The sequence below is a fragment of the Pleurodeles waltl genome, chromosome 11, assembly GCF_031143425.1.
Source record: "Pleurodeles waltl isolate 20211129_DDA chromosome 11, aPleWal1.hap1.20221129, whole genome shotgun sequence".
In the NCBI taxonomy this organism is placed as follows: domain Eukaryota; kingdom Metazoa; phylum Chordata; class Amphibia; order Caudata; family Salamandridae; genus Pleurodeles; species Pleurodeles waltl.
This window is the reverse complement of record NC_090450.1, coordinates 522,926,797-522,950,330: the sequence shown is the minus strand read 5'-3', so window position 1 is coordinate 522,950,330 and position 23,534 is coordinate 522,926,797. Positions and strand designations below refer to the sequence as shown.

At 41.1% G+C, this 23,534-nt stretch overlaps 1 protein-coding gene across 1 annotated transcript in view; it reads right to left on the bottom strand.

The window, feature by feature from the left end:
• Nucleotides 1–23,534, bottom strand: part of SLC9A9 (solute carrier family 9 member A9) — a 2,563,562-nt gene that overhangs the window by 1,515,822 nt on the left and 1,024,206 nt on the right. Inside the window, exon 9 of the mRNA XM_069213904.1 lies at nt 3,095–3,183. Within this exon, the coding sequence (XP_069070005.1) occupies nt 3,095–3,183 (89 nt within the window). The remainder of the gene's footprint in view (nt 1–3,094; nt 3,184–23,534) is intronic.

Here is a 23,534-nt window from a genome sequence, read left to right as displayed (position 1 = left end):
TCTGTGCATCACCTCTCAATGGCTTAGTGTGGACCCTCCTCTGTTTTCCTCTTGGAGGGCCAGGTTTGTGGCTATTTATCATATGGAGACCTCATTATATGAATGTAAAGGGGTTCATAAAGAGCAATAGGGTCTTGGACCATGGGCTCTGGTTTCCAAATGATTGGCGAGAATATCTTGCTAGCACCCTCTTTGATGAACCAGCAAGGTTGTATCAGCCGATGGATAAAACCATCATGGAGCTGTCTGACATTTTATTTGACATAAACCACTTATTTTTTCATATATATTTATATTTGATACGTCATGAGGTCATGATGTACTGTGAATTTGACTCTGAAGTTATAATTAGATGAATTTGATGTAATTACTGGTACAGTCGGAATTAAAAAAAAAGGAAAAAATGAAGTGTATTATCATGCCAAAACTTTCAATCTTGACACAAGCTCCTCTGAATAAAATAGCAAGGCAGCACCCGACGAAACGATCCAGACCCGTTTTCAAACAGTAAATACCATTCTCAGTAACTAAAACAAAGCTATATTTAAAAGGCCCAAGGATTACATAATTCAGAAAGGAGTGAATGCAGCTATCGTTTAACTTTACCCTAGTGAAAATTCCAGTTTATCAGTTACAAATGGCTATTACACGATTCAGTTAAATAATTTTCTTTGTTGACTATACTGCTATGAAGAAGACTCCTGTTGATCCCAGTTGCATCATGTGAATTATTGCTGGTGTCCAATAGTGTCTGTTGCTTTCAGTTGCTATTTCCCCCATTTTGTCACATCACATATATAATGCAGTATCCGAAACTCAACATGCAACACCTCCATCTAGCTGAGACAATTTGTCGCAAAAATATCCGCTTGGAGTGGGTCAGTTTTCCCATGAGAAAACAAAGGAAGAATGGACCCTTTTTCGTCAAGGCTTCTAACCCCGCGCGTCTCTCAAGAAATGCATCTTGTACAAGAGAAACAACACAGTACTTCACTCTTTCACTTGGTGAACCAAACCACTTTCTAATCTGTTGGATATTTGGCCAAGAATCTTCATAACCATGGCTGGCAAATATTATTTCTCTTTTTAATCGCTAAAAACTGTAAATTGCCTACTGTCGCTTTCTTTGTGTTATTGCCATTTTTCATCAAAGACAATTAACAGATTTCAAGCTTACTGTCCACCTACAGATCAAATTGCAGTCTAACGTACGGAAAACAACAATTACAGAGCTTTTTTTTACTGAATACCTAACCATTGGAATACCTCTAGACACTTGTACTGCTATCCTGCTCCTTGCAGCTCAATAAGAGGGTACTGGGCAAGGATGAAAAGTAAAGTAATTCAGAATCGTTAGAGATTTCAAATAGATGGATAAATGAAGACATTTACAGTTTGTACATTTGTGGCAACTCCGCTTCACAGCACAGACGTGCAACTTTCTCTCCATAAATCACAAGATCTCATGATCACTACTACTTGGAATCCACATGACCAGATCCTTATAACAATAATACCTGCAGTTATTATGTCAGATTTACAACAGAACTAGACATTACTGCAGTTATTCTATTACCTCTATTTTTATATTTTTTTCACAGGCTTCCTAGTATCTGTCCATCAACCACACTCTGATGTTGAATTTAGGATATTTACTCAAATAATGAAATAACTACACTTCTGCTACTAGTCTTTCAGTGCAAGAATGCTTTTACATCTGCATTTATTACATCACCTGTTGGAATATAAAATATTCTGTCAAAGATCAATCAGTTTCATTACATCTGGAGTTCATCTCTGCAACGTTCATCGATGATCATGTCATATATTGAGGTTTTTCACTTGAGATAAATCACTCCTGTGAATCGTTGCAGGACGTTAACACGAAAAAAGCCTTTGGTTATAGTAAAAGTTTGGCATAATCACTCCCCAAGCACCAACAATGATGTAGATAATCAAGTTTGCCTCGCAGTGCAAAAAAAGTCAAACATGAAAAACCTAAAGGGCAACCATATGTTTCTTTTAAATGTAAGCATGCACATAAGGCTCGATGAGAAGTGGCCATGACAGATTTATTTCTACACACAATGAATTATTCAGTGGATATCAGTACTCTGCTTCAATTATCATATGATGTCTGTATGTTGTATCATATCAAGAAATGCATTATATTCACTCCATATCTTTTTCTGGACTGTAGAGCACAAATAGGAGGTTTTACTGAACGTGAAATAAATAATTAAGCAATATTTATTAAACAACAAGAATTCTGTCATGTCACTACATAGTCAAGGCGCTATGATTGTGATTAAGGTGATGTTAAAGTGCTCTACATGTGAAAAGATGTGAAGAGGAAAGCTTGAAGTGTGATCACCACACAAACTAATTCAAAACAAAATATGGCTGTACATTGATTTTGCAATTCAAAGTCAGACTGGAATAATCTTTTCAGGTCTCCAAACAAGTGATTAGTCTTAAACAGTAAAAAACAAGACTACTGCACATTTCAGCCTACGCCTGTAACAAATACCTGTGTCTTTATCAGGACATCAAAGGAAGGGGAGATCCGAAGACAGTAAGTTAACACCCTACGACCATCAACAATAACCTGTTGTTAAACAGCCCAACCATCACAAGGAAATGAAAAGCATTAGAATATGTAAAGGCAAAACCTAGGTCTACACGTGGCGAGGCCTAGACTAACGTTGGCTGATCTGTGGATTGATTTACTGACAAAAAGAAAGACTCCAGTACAATAGGGGAAATGGGAAAGAAGGCCAGTAATCCCTACACTGCCACGTTCAGTGAATGTGTAACAAGACCATGCAATTCATTACGTGTTATCATGTGTCCATAAGAAGAAGAACTGACCATTTTAGGAAACTGTCTGACAATAAAATATCTGAAACTAAGTGTGAGTTTTGCCTGCTATGTTTTTCACAGCATGCAGAGCAGCTTTCTTTCATGGTTCAAGAGAATACAGTGATTTTTAAAGAAACAGCTAGGAGTCAAAATGGGATATGCATCAATGATCAGAAAAATACATATTTAACCTCTTGATACTTAACGATAATCTATTTTTTAATAAGGTTACCTGTTTAGTCCTCATTTTAGAATCTGTTGATAGGTTGTTGTAGGTGTAATGAGCCTGAGTCACTCCGCAAAAAAGGACAGCAACAATTCCTGAAATTGGGAGAAAAAACATCAGTATAGTTTGTGTGGCTTGAAACATACTGGTGAATGGTTAAATACTAGTAGTTGTCCCCATGATTTGACAGAATGAATGTGTGTGTTTGTGAAATAACTTCATGGATTATACGTGATTCTTTATTCTTTATTTTCAAAGCAATATCGAACTATGAAACCTACGACAGGAGGACGAATGCAGAACTCTAGTTTAATGTGTCTGCAGTTATGGAAATCAAGAGAGGGCCGTCCTGATCATTAGAGAATTCACTACTACAAGTCCAACATATTCTTAGGCCAGTACAAAATACATATACAGATTCTATCATGACCAGGCATTAGCTACCTTTTATGAGACCTGCTAATACACTATGCAAATTGTGCAAAATGTCAGTTTTAAGCATTACCAACTTTGAAATTTCAAAAGCAATCTATAAATACTGATGGGACACAGCTAGTTGTCCTACAAGACAGCCCAGGTTGCTCACAGAGCTAATGCCACTGATCCCACTGGGGAACAACATATTTAAGTCCAAAGTGCAAGATGATTCGCTCATCCATCACTTCACATGACTCAGAAGGTCTAACTGTCGAATCAAAGTTCACCATGCAACATAGAACTGCATCATAGGGGAAGATTCCCATTACTGACATAGGAAAGGTATCCATCTTAGCTCATTTGGTATGGGTTGAACCAAATATATATGGGCAATTTCCACATTTCCACAATGTACTGGATTCAAGGTTACTTTCTCAGGCTCACTATGTGTAAAACAATAGGACATCTATTTCCAAGCTAGCATGTCATGAGAACGAAATCTGAAAGTCTGAAAGAAACATGACTTTAGCAAGAATGACTAAATATTTTTTTACACAGTACAAATAAAGTGAATTAAAATGGTACATATATTTATGCAAAATAATGAACATATACCATTCAAATTATGAATTAATCATTAATGAGCTTTGTCAGTGTTCTTGTTACAGTACATTTAAACTGAAAAAAATATGTTAATACATTTCATTAACTATAATGCAGAACTGCATTTTTGACATTTGCATAGAATATTTAAAATATCACTTTTCAGAAAATCTATATTGCTTTAGTGCAAACAAATAATTAACATGATAAAGAATAATATGGAATCAATATAAAAGATTATACTTAAACGTTTTAGGGCTACATCACATCATTCAAAACAAGTACTCTACAGTGAATGCACATTAACATGGGCATTCAGTGCACCACTTTTCAGTTGATCTATTAGTGTTTCAAATGACAAAATGCAAACTGTCACATATAGATGATCACTGTGATGTCAAAGTTAGCAATAACATTGTTTCTACATCGATTCCCCCCTCTGATGGTGAATCAAGCCATCATATCAGATTACAATCTTTCATTTCAATGAGACAGATCAAACTCTTTGCAGTTGATACAGGAAAGCTCTTCTGGATTTCGCTAACTGCTTAGTGTCACTGTAATAGATTATTTGTCTAGTTGCCTGACTAATTTCTTCCTTCATTTCCTCTCTCTGTGCTCTCATCTCTTTCAGCTTCTTATAAACCTTTTGGAGACCAACTGCAATTAAAGCACAGAAAGCAATTACCAATATAGGTCTCAGAATACTGACAACAATTCCTCTACCTAGGTTTCCAAAAGACCTTCCAACTGCTGAAAAACCATTTCCAATTGATTCCAATGCACCTTTTTTCTCTAACTCCTTCAGGTCCTTTTTTAGGCTTGTCATATTCGCAATACACTTTCTGAGCTCTTTACTATTGTCCGGAATGGAAGTGCAACATTGTTGAACCTGCAACATCTTGCAAAGTCCGCCCTCTTTTGCAAGAAGGATGTCTAAAGCAAGTCAATTTTGCAAAGCCATTGATCTTATGGCAACCATTTCTGTGTCTACTAACAAGAAGGTACCTGCTGTATTTGTAGATAACGTATCTACAATTGTTGGCAACTTCCTTATCTTGTGATCATTCAGGATCACTCCCACAGATGGAATTATGGCACCAAAGATATCTCCTACTATCTCTGAAGCACTAGTACCTCTCTTGCTTGACTTCTCATCCCAAACAGGATAACTGAAATGCTCAACATGATAAATCTTTGAAAAGACTACTCCTAGATTGCACGTTCCATAGCATCCATTAGGTAGTTTTTAATAAGCATTTTTCCCACAAATAAAATAAACTCCTGGTATGGCGGGGTCTTGTCCCGCTAACACGAAAGTCCAAATACTGTTAAACAAAAACACCTGTCTACATTCACTCGTCCCTACAGATTTTGTGTCCGTTTTCAATTTAGGTCTATATACACACACAGCTTCCCTACATGTTAACAATCTAAGGCAAGCGATCCTTGATTTCCTGCCAATGAATGAGCCTCTTCTTCTTTACCCCAACTATGTAGCACTCCTTCCTTCTCAACCTTAGCTTTCATTGCTGTTCTTCTGTCTTCAACTTGTCCTATAAACTCCTTTTCTACTGGGGTGAGAATACAGGTCAGATTGTTTCTACTGGCATAGACTTTACCAAATGTCAATGTAGGTTGAAAGAAATCTCCCACTATATCAATATTTCAAACTTTGGCAATGCTGCGCAAATGTTTCTTGATGGGGACAATTGAGAAAACTAAATCAAAGTTTGAATAATAATACTGGAAATACTCTTGCTGATACAAAAGAGTCAGCAACAAACTACAGGAAATTCTGTAAGTCAAGGAGATACCATGATAAGTGATTCCCTCACTAAATAATGAAGGCAATTGGGTGCACACATAACAGTCTTTAACTTCCATGGTATTGACATATGCATACAACAATTTATAATATACATTTGTAGACAGATCACCTCTGGAATCATCTGCAAGTAAATCTTTCTCATTAAACAAGGACTTAATATAGGGCTTGTAGAACTCGGGGCACTGGTGGATTTAACCTTTTCTGACTCAATTGATGATGGTAAACCCAATCCAATAAGCAATAATATAAACATTATAACTGTCACATCTAACACTCATTCACATGGGTACCTACGTTTCTACTCTTATTTCTATTTGACTCCATGAGTTCTCTAATTTCAGACTAAAAATAAAATAAAAAATACAAAAGTGTAAAAATGCAAATTAGCAGCGACAAAAATATCAAATGTCTCTTTCAGTCCTTTTTATTTGTGAGCAAAGTAAATCTCAAGAAAAAATAAAAGCCTTTTTTCCTTCAAAGGTCAGGTGTAATTTCAAAAACTCTTCTTCAAATTGGCTTTAATAAAAGTTCAAATGTCTTTAATAAATGCACAGTTAAAAAATCACCAATAAACACATCCAGGATATAATGTCTCAGTTCATCAAGTGGCAATGAAATTTCAAAGTTCAGTTCTGTGACAAAAACAAATTAAAGAATTTTCAACTGGATATACATTGTTATAGTAAAAGGTTGTAAACTCCCTTTTCAAGTAATTTGCTGCAAAATATGCCCATTTAGGGCTGCGTACTTTTGTCAAGGAACTCTCTTTCTTTTTGATCTTCAAGTTACAGACTTGTCAGTATCACTGTCACTCTGATGAGATGTCTCAGTTTCTTCTGGAATCATTGGGAACGCTTGCACTACTGGCACAGTTTGCTTATTTGGTCATTTGTCTCTGACTACAACTCTTTTTATTATAGCAGTAGGTCCTTCATCAGCATCTGATCTTTGCAGGAGCCAACTGTTTCTGTCTCAACCCTTCTGTATCAACCACTGCAGTTGACTCACTCAGGCCCCCGTCAGACCGCAATTGTGATGTACTAGTTACTTGCACATTCTCAACAGCTTGACTAACCTGATCCCTCTGTTTCACTATAACCGGCCCTTCAGGGACAGGTGCTGTATCATCAAGGGGACCTTGAACATTGCGAGTATGACTTGCGTATACCCAATTGGGGAGACCAGCACACTTCACAGCTGTCGTAGTCACAGCATGACCTTGTGTACCCCCTTCCAACGCAGTTCTAACAGGACTTCCATGCATGTTTCTTCACCATGACCCAGTTACTACTAGACCACGGCCACACCACAGCACTCATATTCCTCAACCTCTTAGCAGCTTTCGAAACAATCTCCCACAACACTCTGTGCCCCAGACTCCACGAAATAGGAATCCGCGGAAGAACCCTGGAAGAGCCCAGGAATGGATCCACTCCTTCCTGTCCGGGAGGATACAGAGGGTCAGACTCCCGCCCTACACTTCCAGACCCACAGGAGTCAACTGCGGAGTTCCCCATGGATCCTCACTGAGTCCCAAACTGTTCAACGTATACATGGCCCCTCTTGCTGCCATCGTCAGAAGCCACGGTACGAACATAGTGTTATATGCCGATGACACACAACTCATCATTTCCCTCACGAAGACCTGGACACGGCCAAAAGGAACTTTCAAGCAGGAATGGAAGCCGTTGTCACCTGGTTGAGAGAAAGCTGCCTCACGTTCAACTCTGAGAAGACGGAGCTCACCATATTCAGAAACGCAACCTCAGCTTGGGATGACTCCTGGTGGCCCACATCCCTCAGCACCCCCATGCACTGACCGAGCACGCCTGCAACTTGGGAATCATCCTCAACTCCTCCCTATCCATGACCCTGCAGGTAAACTCTGTCGCCTCCTCCTGCTGGCACACACTCTGCAAACTTCATAAGATCTTCAGATGGATCCCGGCAGAGTGTTGCAGGACAGTCACCCACGCCTTAGTCAGGAGCAAGCTCGACTACGGCAACACCCTCTACGCCGGCACTTCAACTAGGAACATCAAACAACTTCAACACATCTAGAACACCACCGCCAGACTCATTCTGGACCTCCCTCACCGAGAACACATCTCCCAACACCTGAGGACCCTCCACTGGCTACCGGCTGAGAAGCATATCACCTTCAAGCTTCTCACCCACACAAACAAGGCCATACACAATGCAGGACCAGCCTACCTGAACCACTGCGTCTCCTTCCACACCTCCGCCAGATTCCTCTGCTCGCCCAGATGGCCTTGGCCACCATCCCTCGCATCCGCAAAACCACCACTGGAGGACGATCTTTCACCTACACTGCACCAAAGAGCTGGAATAACCTCCCCCTGCACCTCAGACAAAGCCCGTCACTCACCATCTTCAAAACCTGTCTCTTCGGATGATGCCCCTCCCCCCAGCGCCTTGAGACCCTCACGGGTAAGTAGCCACGCTTTACAAATATTGATTGCTTGATTGAGTTGCCAGGACACAAGTCATGGCAGAGGTCCTGCTGCAGCAGGACCGTAATTTCTCTAACCTGATGAGCTACAGAACAAACCACCTCAGCTAGTCCTTTGCAATAATCCACTACCAAGTCATCTGTGATGTTCACAAGCACATTCACAGGTACAGCTGGCAATCTCATAGCATGCCCCATGAAAATCTCATGTGTGGCGGGCCAATTATTCTGTGTATAGTACTGCGCTAACTCATCAAAACATGAGTTAATGTGTGGAGGCACATACTTTTACCAGTCTGGACTTCAAAGTTCCATTAACTTGCTCCACCAATCCAGAAGCCTCGGGCCTGTAACTGCAATGTAGTATTTGCTCAACTTGTAATGCCATACAAAATAATTTCAGGAGTTCACTGTTGAAGTGTGTCCCTCGTTTGACTCTAGAGAAATCAGGAAGGCAAACCTTGGAATCAACTCTCTAAGTACCTACCTTCATCTGCTGACATGTGACACATCTATGATATAGGGCTTCTGCCATCAATCTGAATCTGGAGTTAAACCAAGTTTGTTTGAATGTCCTAACCATAGCATCACAACCAACATGAGCTGGTCCATGGTAATGTCTAGCCATGGGTGGTAGCAAGCTATTAGGCATCACTGCTGTTCCATCACTTGAATCCCAAACATCATCTTCATCTCTTTTGACAAAATCTTCTCTATCCCAACCTTGCTGTTCTTACTCTCACACTTCTTCCTGGAACCTCTTAACTTCCTCCCAAGGATCTGTAGCAGTTAACAGAAGATTGTGACTTGTCTCATAATTTGACTCATTAGAGTACTCATCATTAAAGGCAGTACAATTCAGGGCACAGTACCTTGCCACCTCATAAACATAGTTGTTGCCGAGAGTTACATAATCAGTGGCTTTGCGGTCTGCCGAACTCTTCACAATGTGGGGAGGTAACTGTAATGCATTCAAAAGATTATACACTTTGTCTCCATTGCAGATAGGTGATCCGAAGAAGGTCATAAAATCTCTCTGGGACCGTAACTGTCCAAAGTTGTGGACAACACCAAAGCCTTACTAACTATGGGTGAAAACTCTCACCTTCAGCTGAAACATAGCATGCTCTTGTAAGAGCAACCAATTTGGCTACTTAGGCAGAAAACAATCCTTGAAGCCAGGAGGCTTCGACCACAACTGAGACTGTACAGACTGCATAACCAGCTCTCAGGGTACCATCATTGTCCCTTAAACAGGGCCATCAACAAACATCACATAATCAGATTCGGATAGGGGAATATCTTGAATATCAGGTCTTGGCTTGGTGCATAGTTCAGTGACACCCAGTCATGCTCAATTTCATCAGTACCATCATTTACATCTGTATCATTCACAGGAACTGGAAAAAGATTTGCTGGATTCAAAGTATTACAATGCTTGACTGACACATTCTGGGTGGCTAGTATGATCTGCTTATAGCAGTACGACGAGCACTAGTTAGATGCAGAGTCTTGGTAGAGGTCAACAAAATGTCCACAGAGTGAGGGACAAAAACATTACATCATTGGGTACAATGTGACACTCTGGGTTTGATTCACAATTTTAAATGTTGGATCTTCATCATTAGTATGGATCTCAATACCACATGGGGTACAACTGATGGAACAATTCAACTTACATTTCAAGTTGTGTCCAAGCAGACATACAGGGCTCAAATCAAATACCACAAATTGATGCTCAAAGTTAAAGGAACCTATTTTCACTGGGCAAGTTCTGTTACTGGGTTAGACAATTGTTTATTTGCAACTCCTATAACTTGAATTCTCTTTCCTGAAAGGGGTAAGAGGAACTTCTGCTGTTCTGAAAGTAGAGTGTGTGGCTCCTGTGTCAACCAGAAATGACACACGGTGAACATTCACATCACCATCAACATATGGACCATGTTGATCCACATCTAAGGAAGCACCGAGCATACATTCCTTTTCTTTCGGGCGCCTTAACTGAAAAATGTCTGAAAAAATATCATCACTTAAATCAGTAATAGGAAACTGTGTTGTCAACTGATTCACATCTACATTCGTAACCTGATCTAAATTTTGTCTGGAAACTTTTGTGTGTTGTTGGTACATCAGAGCTTGTGGAATTTGCATCTGCTGACTCTGGGACACATTTGAATTTTGCATTCTGGGTCTCTGAACTCTCTGTATTTGAAACTGATCATTGCCTTGCGCTTGTACAGCTCCACTACTCTGTAACTTATTATTTGCACCATTAAGGGGACACTCCCTCCTCCAATGGCCCAACTGGCTACAACTGTGACACAGATTAATTATTTTCGAAGCCTGCACATCCAAAACTCCATTCTAATCTGAAGGAACACCTCGTCCTCTACCTAGCTGCTGGAAATTATTAACTCCCTATTGTTGCACACCCTGCACACCAACAGTATTTCCTGAAAATGGCTGATTTTGACTTGCTTTCTGAGCAGCTTTGAATTGCATCACCATTAGCTTCTCCTTCAACTTTTTCTGCTTCAATTCCAATTCCACTCTACAGTATTTTGCATAATGCAGGATTTCATTGATCTGTTTGTTCTGCCAACAAATCAAATGCTGCTAATCATGTTATTTATGTCTGGCTTCAATTCCTGAACAAATCTGAACACAAAATGACCAATGTCTTTTGCCACTATGATCTCAGTACCACTCAAATGCTTGAAAGCCTGCAACAATCTCTCATAATAGGAATGTATCAAATCATTAGATTCCTGAGTCTTTCTGTCAATTCTCAACCAATCAATGTCTTCAGGGGACACTTTGTTTTAAAAAAACCTTTCACTCTCTGATACGTTTTCATTACCTCTTCAGGTGCCACATTTGTCACTGGATCTCTTGGAGGTTCCCTGTCAGGCCAATCAACAGCAACCCTACACTCCATCCAAACATCACTCAGAACCACAATGTCAAACAATGTGTTCAAACCTTCCCATAGACATTTTGAGTGTTTCACAAATCATTGTGTTTGCTTATACCACTCAAAATATCACACCTACTCCAAGATACATGAAAATATCCTCCACCAGGAATTTCTCTCATGAGAAGTATCTTCACATTTTCCTCAGCTTGACTTGCTCCTGCCAGAGGCAAATTTATTTTCGTTTTCTTCTGCTCTAATTTCTTTGCCCAGCTTCCTTCCAATTTATCAAAAGCTTCACATTTCTGAATGTAACATAATTGTTTTCTAATATGTGGTCTCATTCCAGGAGGTCTCATGTTCAATATATTCTTGTCATCAAAGTCTATACTGTAATTCCTCGTCAAGGGTTTTGATTTCCCCAAATCAACATCATATCTCTGGGCTCCTTCAGCTAGTCCATCACATGCTTGACCTGCATGTTTTGTAAGGTCCTTGCACACAAACCACAATTCAGATTCAGGGTAAATATCTAAGTGGACTGTATGTACATGCCCCAATATCATCTCATTTAATTCTAATTTCAATCTGAGTATACCTAATGGTCTATCTCTTTCTGGGGTGTTTTCTACTCTTGTACTGCAACTCGTTCCTCCTGTTGCACCTGCAGGACTCAAATTATTCAGCCAATCATTTAAACTGCTGGCAGTAAAGTCTCACAGACCTACTGGAGCATTCAACAATGCTTCTTCTGTTCTTGAAGGACCTGCAACTACTTGATCTGCAATAGACATGTCTTCTGGAGTGTTAAAGGGGCACCTTCTATTAGGGGTACTATAGTCAATTTGCATAGGAGGCCATGGTCAGGGCCCAAAATAAGGTGAGGATCTTTGAGGAAACCTCGCATCATGGGTAAATCTTGTCTGACTTGCCAGTGAAGTTGGGTTTGAAACGTGTGTAGGGGTCAATGGTCTCAGATAAAAATTAATTCTCTCAATTTCTGAACCACTTGGGCTGACAAATCCCAGTGCACTGTTTGATGTAAACCCATTTCAAACAACTGGGGTATTCAGGACTTTTGAAACATTCTGAACATTCTGAACATTTAATGTGTGTGAATTATTTCCAGTCATGCCTGGAGCATACAAATTAACAACTGGACCTGTTGTCACTTGAACTGCCAATGCATCTGGATTTATGTAATTCACCTGATAGTGTGGAACTGCCATTCCTACTCTGTCCTGTCAAAGTAGTATTTAAACTTTGTACTATTTGATTCAGGGTACATTTCTACACAGGCTGATGTGGACTGAAATTTGGCATAGACTGATTCAAATAACAATTCTATGCTAACTGATTCATGTTAGAACTCTGCACTGATTGATTTTTGGTAAAACTCTGAACTGCTTGATTTGCATTGTGAGTCTATCTCACTGAACTCATATTGAGATCTGGCACTATCTGATTAGGGGTCTGTTCAACTGGTGCAGTAGGCAACATCAAAGGTCACATTTCTCGCTGCTTCACCTCTAACCCCTTTTTCCTCAGAATTGTAGGTAGGCGGACAATTTAACAATAGCTGATTTATAAAATCATCATCCGAATCACTCCCCTAAGTTTCAGCTTTCTTTTCAGTATCAGTTGACTTTTCAGCTTTTTCTGTCTTTTTTCTCACTCTTTGGTTTAGTGCTATCTCCTTCATTAGTAATGGCTGGATACAATCTAATTTCCTTAATAATCTCTGCTATCCAAGTTTCTTGCCGACTATCCCATCTTGCCTCTGCAACTGTACTTATTGCTTTCTTCATTCTACTCTCATATGTATCTCTCTGTTTCTGATGAGCCATATGTTCCCAATTATTAAGCGCTTCAAATTGTGCGGGTCCTGGAGGCAGTTTCATCTCATAAAATACTCATTTAAGGTTCTCAATGATTCTTAAACTAAATGTTCCATAGAGAGGAAATGTTAATGCACCTTCTTTCTTGGTAATCGTATGCCATTGTCAAGCCACAAACATGCATGAAGACCTTTTTTTAGACAAAATATAATGACCTAGAGTAGATAGGGTCTCTATTTCCTCTCTAACTGGGATAACTCCATATCCTTTCATCAAACTTTTGAATGCTTTAAAGAAGTTCATGTTCAATCAAATTTAATGATTCATACTCTACTTTTCGTTTGCAATCAGGAAGTAATTCTGTACTAACAATTCTCCTTTTAATGTTAACAATCAATTTCAGCACAACACTCTGTGATGTTGTCCACCAATACCAGAGCAGCCTCACATTAACCGACCTATACCAGCACGAAACACAATGACATCAGTCTTACTCCTCACAGCAGCTCACCCTCCGTTACAATTTCTTGCACAACAACTCTTCATGCACACCTAATACAGAAAATTGTGAGCCAAAAAACCAATAACCTGTCTGCTCACTACAGGATAGGGTAAACAAACAATTCAAATCAGTACTGAGCTACACTTTCCGACTATGCTTTCACAATTACACAACAAATGAGACTTGACCAGCAAATCTCACTCCGGTTGATTAATTTCCTTCACGTGCACCCAAGATTCACCTATACCAACCACTCACTCTCACACAAGGAAAACTATTAGCACTATCGATGATGTCTCATGACAAGCACCTTACATTGCAGACAGCAAATTAACCAAGTGTCCTCTACACTTGTGTGTTATCCTGGGATCTTAGGCCATGGCGGACCTGTTCAACAACAACTGCATTTTCTTAGCAGAAAACCCAAGAATCACATTCTAACTTCAGAAACTCCACAAAATACTTCATCACAATCTTTAGGCAAAAAGCAACACAAGCACAAACCATAATAATACTAACACATTTGCAGAGGAATGACACTGGACCTTCATACATTTTCAGAATGAACCATCGGACAAAATGTTTTGGGGAGGCAATTCACATGACAACAATTAGGGATCTCTAACACTATACTTATCTCTCCCCCTTCATGGGAGAAACCAGACCTCTGCTACCAAAATCTGATAAAGCATTTTTCAGTTATGCTTTAAACAAGATTATTAAATCTTTTCACTCAGCATGAAGGTGTGGCGAAATAAGGCAATCAAAATGTCAAACAGCACAATTTAAAACTGACAGTATGACCCATGTGGCCACACAAGGAACACTCCAGTCTGACATAAAGTTAAGGGTTTTATTACAGAGCCAGGCTCAAATGTATGTAAATGATTCTCAAACCAAAGTCATGAAGAAACAGAATCACCAAGGGTTGATCAAGGCAACAAAAAAAGTTTAGGCGAACTAACATCAAAAGGACTAAACATTCAATTACAGTGATGCAAATTAATAGCAGAATCAATTGGTGCTCGGTGATCAGGCATTGTCCAATTCTTTTAAGTATGAAGACAATTTAAAATCATCTCTGGTTAGCGAGCTAGAACAAAGCGAAACCCTACAAATTGGCAAAGTTTCAAATTAACATTTGCTGGGCTAAAATACATGAGGGCAAAAGCAAAAAGGAAAAGGACAAAAATAATTTAGAAAAACAACATGAAAAAGAATCATGTGGAATCAAAACACATGATTACACTTGATGTTTTAGGACTATACCACATAATTCAAAACTAGTACTCTACAGTGGATGCACATTAACATAGACTTTCAGTGCACCACTTTTCAATTGATGCATTTGTGTTTCACATAACAAAATGCAAACTCGGTTATGTGTAGATGATCATTGTGACATCAATGGTAGTAATAGCATTTCTGTTACATAAGTATCAAGGAGGTGAAACTGTAAAGCCAATTTTTTGACTATGTCATGAAAGAACAGCACTCCAGTATTATTTTGCTCTTTGAGGACCTAAAATCAGCCTAGTCACTATTTTTCCCGGTGTTAACAATTTGAGGCAACTGTACTTCTGCTGGGGCGGTAACTCACCCCTCATTATGAGTGGGATCTCCAGAATTCATTCAGAAACAGAAAATTATAGGGGAATCAGAAATACTGCACACAGTTCCTGTGTTAATTCCTCTATATGCCTCCTGGAAATAAAGGACTATGTTAAATAGCCAAAGTGTCAGTTTAAAAACACCAGGCATAGCATAACTGGTAATTCTGATGGGGTTAGTAACACCTGTATACATGGTAAAATGAGTGTCATAATGTGGCCCTAAGTGACATCTCCGTTTTAGTCATCTATGAGTACTTGATGTTATAAAGTATTAACGGAAATAGGGGTGCAGTTTTCTTGAAACACAATGGAAGCTATGGCCTACATATTAATCCAAAAGATGTTCAGAGACAGAGTGAAGTTTCAGTGGAGTTGCAGCTCTGCTTAAATTGATAGGTGTTTAATATTTCTAAACTGAGACGGGCCAGGAGAATAAAGCTCTTTGTCAGCCATGTCTCATATAATGTCCTTGTGAAAGGGACGCTAGACATTTATATCAGTGTTTATGGAAAAAGCAGGACTCTCTCAATCAAACAAATAGGTGAAAAGTGGTAGCGAATCCATAGCTCTGGTGAAATCAGAAATTAAATATATGGCTTAGATATATTCAGGGGATTCTGGTCTGCCACCTAACACAGGATGCACCAGTCTAGTTATACTACAATATTAAATTTGCTTGCATGTGTTATTCATGTCCCAAGGCTAAGTGAATTCAATGTCAGGACTAGAGGTGAGGATTATGCTTTATCTTTCCCCATTTATTTCTCCAGCAGCATACATTTTAAGCAATAACAAACTACATCATCCAAGAACCTCTGGGAAAAGAAGAACAAGAGTTTAACCAATATTAATAGAGCATCGTCCATACAGTCTATACCCTCTCTTTTTTCTCTGCTTCAGCAGCCGTTAAGTACTCTTGGCATCTCTCGGGAAGATAGGATTTTCCTTTTAATATATTAATTACTGCTTGAATTTGTGATTTATTACTGTTGACTGTCGTTTGAAACAGTGGGAAGGCTTCAGAGTTCCTTATTTAGTGGGCAATAGCAGTAATTAGTGTTGGGTGCGACTGAGAGCACAGAGGTCCTCCTAACTTGAGAGGGCACCTGAGCTCTTTTCTCGTTTCTCACAAGCACTGTACAGATTTTTTTATCTGCACAACGGTCAGCACGGTTGTCTCCACAACCTTTCAAACGGAGCACCGCACTGAGCTTTGTTTTTGCTATTCAGCAACCGATGCCCCCTGGAGTCTGATGTCCCCTTTGGGGCACATATTAGGGAATAGTTTTCCTTCAAATAAGACAGCACTTTTCATGCCCTGCAACAGGGTCTCTATAATTTACTGCATTAGGAGGCTGACTAAGGGTGGCTGCCCTTCGAATAAATAGGGGGTTGTGGTCCTGGGGCTTGCCCCAATAAGGCTAGTTATCCTACAAAAATGTGTTGGTGGTCACCCAGCCCTAATTCTGACCTGGGAGAGGGAGGAGGATGCACTCCTAGGTTGTCCATGGGATGATGACTTTTTTGACGCTGTTGATTTGTCTATTTGCAAGGTAATTGCTAGTGTTGTGGCTCCTATCAAAAAGGAATTGGCTCTACATGAATGAAAATGAAGGGAACCTATTTTACTAAGGTAAGACCATCCTGGGGCATCTTTAAACCCTCCACCTCAGGAAAAGCCTGGGGAAAAACGTCCCATAAATGCTTCTCCCAAAAGAAAAAGTACACGGGGTTGACCTTGATGCTTTTGCTAAATTAAAAAGGCAGTTTACGTCTTAAAGAGAAACTTTAAGGGGACAGTATTTGGAAGCCCCTTTCTATGAAGAGTCATATGAAGAAGATACCTCAGTTTGGAACCCCCTTTTGTCCACACGAGACCCTCTTAACAGGGATGATTCCCCTGCTGAGTCTGATGGGGACACTAAACATGAAAGGCAATGGCATGTTTCTCCTGTTGTTCTTACCAATGAAGGGAATCAGTATAATGAGATCCAAACCTCTTCTTCTGATACGTTAGGATTGGATAACACCTTTCATTATGACTCCTCAGAATGGGCCGCAGAGGATAAGGTAAAATGTGCAGTCACTCCCCCCCTCATTTAATCCCAGAGGTTTCTTACGTAACATATTCATAGTGGACAAGAGGGCTGGAGCCTATCGACTGGTGATAAACGTGTAACAGTTCAACAAATGGCTCGTGTACTGACATTTCAAAATGGAAGGTATTCACAGCCTCCAGGACCTCTTATGACAAGGCAATTAGATGGTTTGTCTGGATCTGAAGGACACATGACTTTCCATTCTAATATATCCTCCTCTCCGCACATTCAAGCAATTCACTTGTTGGACCCCAGACGTACAAGTTTATAACTCTACCTTTAGGTCTATTCTCAGCACCAGAGTGCTTCATGAAAGTGTCACCCAGCAATACAGTGCCATTGCGCTCAAGGAATATGTCTCATAGTCTATCTAGATGGTATCCTCCTTTTGAATCAATGTTCTCAAAAGTTGCTGGAACATCATCAGAGGGTGGTATTCCTTCTGGAAAATCTAGGCTTTGTCATTAACGAGAATCCGGTTTACTGCTGACAAGGAGCATCACTTTCCTAGGCTTTGTGATAGATAGTCACTCACCCAGGAAAATGAAGAATGTCAGACAGAAGCTAAGCAAAATGCTTGCTAAGGAGGAGGCTTCCCTAGGACAAGCCAAGAGGCTGATCGGTCTCCTGTTTTTTTCAATACAGGCTATATTCCCAGGCTCCCTTTATTATGGGAAGGGAAGGCCTCACTTATCCTCAGAAGATTTGCATGTCCAGAAAAGGAAGGGATCAAATGGATTGGTGGTTGTCCAATATGGAAGCATGGACTTGAAGAGCTATTTTTCTGCTTCAGCCCAGACATCATGATCAAATGAGATGCCAGCAGAGAGAGCTGGGGAGCTTGGTGCAGAGATATTTCTGCATGAAGAAGATGGTCGTCCTCAGAGAGAGGTCTACATATCAACTTCTGGGAACTACTAGCCGAGTATTTCATAATACAGTGTTGGACCAGAGTCAAGGTTCAATCCAAAGTCCTTATGAAGGTAGAAATTATTGCAGCAGTTTGCTATATTAATCATTTTGGAGGAATGAGATCCAAAACTTTAACGGATCTGGCCAGCAATTTTGGGAATTTTGTCTGGCGAAAAATATCTTGGGAACAGCAGCACACCTGCTGGGGAGATCCAACACAATTGTGAATTAGCAATCCTATCACTTTCAAGATACAGGTACTTGGACACTCGACCTGATCATTTTCAACCACTCTCAAAGCGCTGAGGACATTCCTGATTGATGTCTTCACCTCACTTGGAGACCGGATCTGGAAGCAACAGTGATGGATGCCTTCCTACAGGATTGGGCCATGGAACAGGGATATGTTTTTCACTCCTCGATGATGACCTGCCTCTCAGCGCAGAAGAGGAGAAAAATGGTGGACCTGGTAGTGTTGATTCCATCTGGGGATCCCTGGTATAGTATAAAGTTCTGTTGGAAGGTTACTTGGATTCCACAATCCCTTTACCTCATCACCCCGATCTTCTTCAAGATCCCTTGGGGAATCCCAATCACCTAGTTACGGAGGACACATTACACCTGATGGCTTGGAGAATTGCAAACAAATTATGCAAGGCCCCTAACCTTTTGAGAGAGACTCAGTCCCTTCTCTCCAGAGCATGGGTGGATGGAACAGTTAAGAGATTTAAATCAGCATTGTCCTGATGAATCCATTGATGCATGCAAAGTGGTGTGGATCCCGGAGGGCAGATATTGTAGTATTTTTAATATTCTTACAGCCATGGTGGATCAAGGGATGGCTTACAGGTTGGTAAATACTTTTCAAACAGCTACCTCAGTGTGCCATGATCCAGTTGACGTTAACCCTGAAGTGGAACATCCTTTAGTCAGGAAATTGCCCAGAGGTGAGCATCTTTTTCTCCCTCTTAAACCTAGATATTCCTTCCTTTGGGATGCCAACAGAGTCTTAAATTTGTTCCTATCCTGGCAAATCAACAAATACCTGTCATGGAAAGAACTATCTGCTAAGTTAGAGATGCTTCTTTGCTTCCAGGAGGGTCTCGGATGTAAGAGCCCTTGACTCAACAGATAGTATCCACCTCTGATGGGGTCACCTTCAACATCTTTAGAAGAACAAAATGTAATTCTAGTGTGGTATTATATCCAGCTTTCAGTGAAGTCCCAAAACTGTATGTGGTACAATGTCACAAGGTTTATGAGAATATGACAGAGGAAATCCGTCCAACAGGTGAAAATCAATTGCTAATTTCCACTTGTAAGCCACATAATGCAGTCTCTTCCCCACTGATATCCAGATGGGCACATTAGGTTACGCAAGGAGCAGGAATTGATACTAATTGTTTGATTGATTAAGATATTGGCGGACGGGTTTCTCCATCACAGTAGTGACGGATATCTCATCTGCCGAAATCTAAATCCCATAGTATATAATGGGATTTATATTTCAGCGGACGGAATATCCGTCACCGTTCAAAGTAACTTGTCTGCCAATAGCTAAATCACGCCCCAAGTCTTTTGGGGCACATTCTGCAAGGGAGGTAGTACGGCCTCCAAAGCTTTATCTTTAGGTGCCAGACTAGAGGATATCCTAAATGCAGCTGATTGGTGTAGGAAAGTACCATCTTGTCTGGCATGTTACCCCCATATTTCACTGTATACATGTTGTTTTAGTGTATGTGTCACTGGGACCCTGCCAGCCAGGGCCCCAGTGCTCATAAGTGTGCCCTGTATGTGTTCCCTGTGTGATGACTAACTATCTCACTGAGGCTCTACTAACCAGAACCTCAGTGGTTATGCTCTCTCTGCTTTCTAAATTGTCACTAACAGGCTAGTGACCAATTTCACCAATTCATATTGGCATACTGGAACACCCTTATAATTCCCTAGTATATGCTACTAAGGTACCCAGGGTATTGGGGTTCCAGGAGATCCCTATGGGTTATGGGAACATTTCTTTTGCCACCCATGGGGAGCGCTGACAATTCTTAGACAGGCCTGCCACTGCAGCCTGAGTGAAATAACGTCCACGTTATTTCACAGCCATTTACCACTGCACTTAAGTAACTTATAAGTCACCTATATGTCTAACCTTCACCTGGTGAAGGTTGGGTGCTAAGTTACTTAGTGTGTGGGCACCCTGGCACTAGCCAAGGTGCCCCCACATCGTTCAGGGCAAATTCCCCGGACTTTGTGAGTGCGGGGACACCATTACACGTGTGCACTATACATAGGTCACTACCTATGTATAGCGTCACAATGGTAACTCCGAACAGCCTCTGGAAATGCTTTGATGGGCACAGATGGTGCCCATCTCTGCATAAGCCAGTCTACACCGGTTCAGGGATCCCCCAGCCCTGCTCTGGTGCGAAACTGGACAAAGGAAAGGGGAGTGACCACTCCCCTGACCTGCACCTCCCAGGGGAGGTGCCCAGAGCTCCTCCAGCGTGCCCCAGACCTCTGCCATCTTGGATTCAGAGGTGTGCTGGCACACTGGACTGCTCTGAGTGGCCAGGGCCAGCAGGTGACGTCAGAGACTCCTTCTGATAGGCTCTTTGCAAGCCTATCCTCCTTCCTGGGTAGCCAATCCTCCTTTCCTGGCTATATAGGGTCTCTGCTTTGGGGAATTCTTGAGATACCGAATGCAAGAGCTCATCAGAGTTCCTCTGCATCTCTCTCTTCACCTTCTGCCAAAGGATCGACCGCTGACTGCTCAGGACGCCTGCAAAACCGCAACAAAGTAGCAAAGAACACTACTGCAACCTTGTATCACTGATCCTGCCGCTTTCTCGCCTGTTTCCTGGTGGTGCATGCTCTGGGGGTAGCCTGCCTCCTTTCTGCACCAGGAGCTCTGAAGAAATCTCCCGTGGGTCGACGGAATCTTCCCCCTGCAACCGCAGGCAACAAAAGACTGCATCACTGGTCCTCTCGGTCCCCTCTCAGCACGACGAGCGTGGTCCCTGGAACTCAGCAACTCTGTCCAAGTGACTCCCACAGTCCAGTGACTCTTCAGTCCAAGTTTGGTGGAGGTAAGTCCTTGCCTCCCCACGCTAGACTGCATTGCTGGGTACAGCGTGATTTGCAGCTGCTCTGGCTCCTGTGTACTCTTCCAGGATTTCCTTCGTGCACAGCCAAGCCTGGGTCCCCAACACTCTAACCAGCAGTGCACAACCTTCTGAGTTGTCCTCCGGCGTCGTGGAACTCCCTTTTGTGTCTTCGGGTGGACTCCGGTTCACTCCTCTTCTAAATGCCTGTTCCGGTACTTCTGCGGGTGCTGCCTGCTTCTGTGAGGACTCCCTGACTTGCTGGGCGCCCCCTCTGTCTCCTCATCCAAGTGGCAACATCCTGGTCCCTCCTGGGCCACAGCAGCATCCAAAAACCCTAACCGTGACCCTTGCAGCTAGCAAGGTTTGTTTGCGGTCTTTCTGCATGGGAACACCTCTGCAAGCTTCTTCACGACGTGGGACATCCATCCTCCAAAGGGGAAGTTCCTAATCCTCTTCGTTCTTGCAGAATCCACAGCTTTTACCATCCGGTGGCAGCTTCTTTTCACCCTCAGCTGGCATTTCCTGGGCATCTGCCCACTCTCGACATTGTCGCGACTCTTGAACTTGGTCCCCTTGTTCCACAGGTACTCAGGTCCGGAAATCCACTTTGGTTGCATTGCTGGTGTTGGTCTTCCTTGCAGAATTCCCCTATCACGCTTCTGTGCCCTCTGGGGAATATAGGTGCACTTTACACCTACTTCTCAGGGTCTTGGGGTGGGCTATTTTTCTAACCCTCACTGTTTTCCTACAATCCCAGCGACCCTCTACAAGCTCACATGGGTTTGGGGTCCATTTGTGGTTCGCATTCCACTTTTGAAGTATATGGTTTGTATTGCCCCTATACCTATGTGCTCCTATTGCAATCTACTGTAACTTTACATTGCTTGCATTACTTCCTTTTGCTATTACTGCATATTTTTGGTATTATGTACATATATCTTGTGTATATTTGGCATCCTCATACTGATGGTACTCACTGAGATACTTTTGGCATATTGTCATAAAAATAAAGTACCTTTATTTTTAGTATATCTGTGTATTGTGTTTTCTTATGATATTGTGCATATGACACCAGTGGTATAATAGGAGCTTTGCATGTCTCCTAGTTCAGCATAAGCTGCTCTGCTATAGCTACCTTCTATCAGCCTAAGCTGCTAGAAACACCTCTTCTACACTAATAAGGGATAAACTGGACCTGGTACAGAGTGTAAGTACCCCTTGGTACCCACTACAAGCCAGGCCAGCCTCCTACAATTGGTCCTCTGACTCTACTTTTAAGAGGTTCTTTTTCAAACCAGTGATAGATGTTGCCACAGTGGTAGTCAATAAACTCTAAACTTGCATAATGCTCACCTCTGGTCCTGACATAAAATGAAATGTTTCCTCGCTATTGTAATTGAAAGTTCTAATTCTATTAAGAACATGGAGTTGAGGATTGTCCCTCCAAATGATCAGTGTAGATCATCCCCTGCCCTATTCTTCAGGCAAGTAATTTGCTATCTTTACGTAAGTGATTTTATCATCAGTCTCGTCTTTCAAAACATTCTTATTGATACATGTATTTAAATACTACTGGTTTTAGTTACATATAGATATTTGTTAGATGCATTTTTCCTTGAATTTTTAGACAATGATTTGAATAAACAGGAGCAATCCGGATTTGGATGACAGCATTTGTTGTAGGAAGAAAGAGGGGGAGTAAACATAGAAAGAGGACTTTATGGATAGTGCACTATTAGGATTGGTTAAACATCGTTCTTATTTTCCCAGAGAATCTTGGGAAATGTTGTTTGTTATTGCTGAAAATGTATGGCAGCTTGAGAAAAAAATGGAAAAAGATAAGGCCTTAGTAGAATTAATACTTTCTGATATGATAACTAGGAAATCTTTCCTTCTGTTCTATCCCATCATTGTCTTATGTAGAAGAAAAATTAGGGGATGGTTCCACATTAAGCTTTCAGTTACTAACAAAATCTGTACAGAGGTGAAAATTACCAACTTCTTTCTCTGTTGTTACGCCAGTTACCATACCATGTTGCACTTTCCAGGACTTCTGTGTTGTCAAAAGAACTGCCACTGTAAACAGCAGTTCCCACAAGAAAGCGATTTTTAAATTACACAGACTGCAAAACCAGGC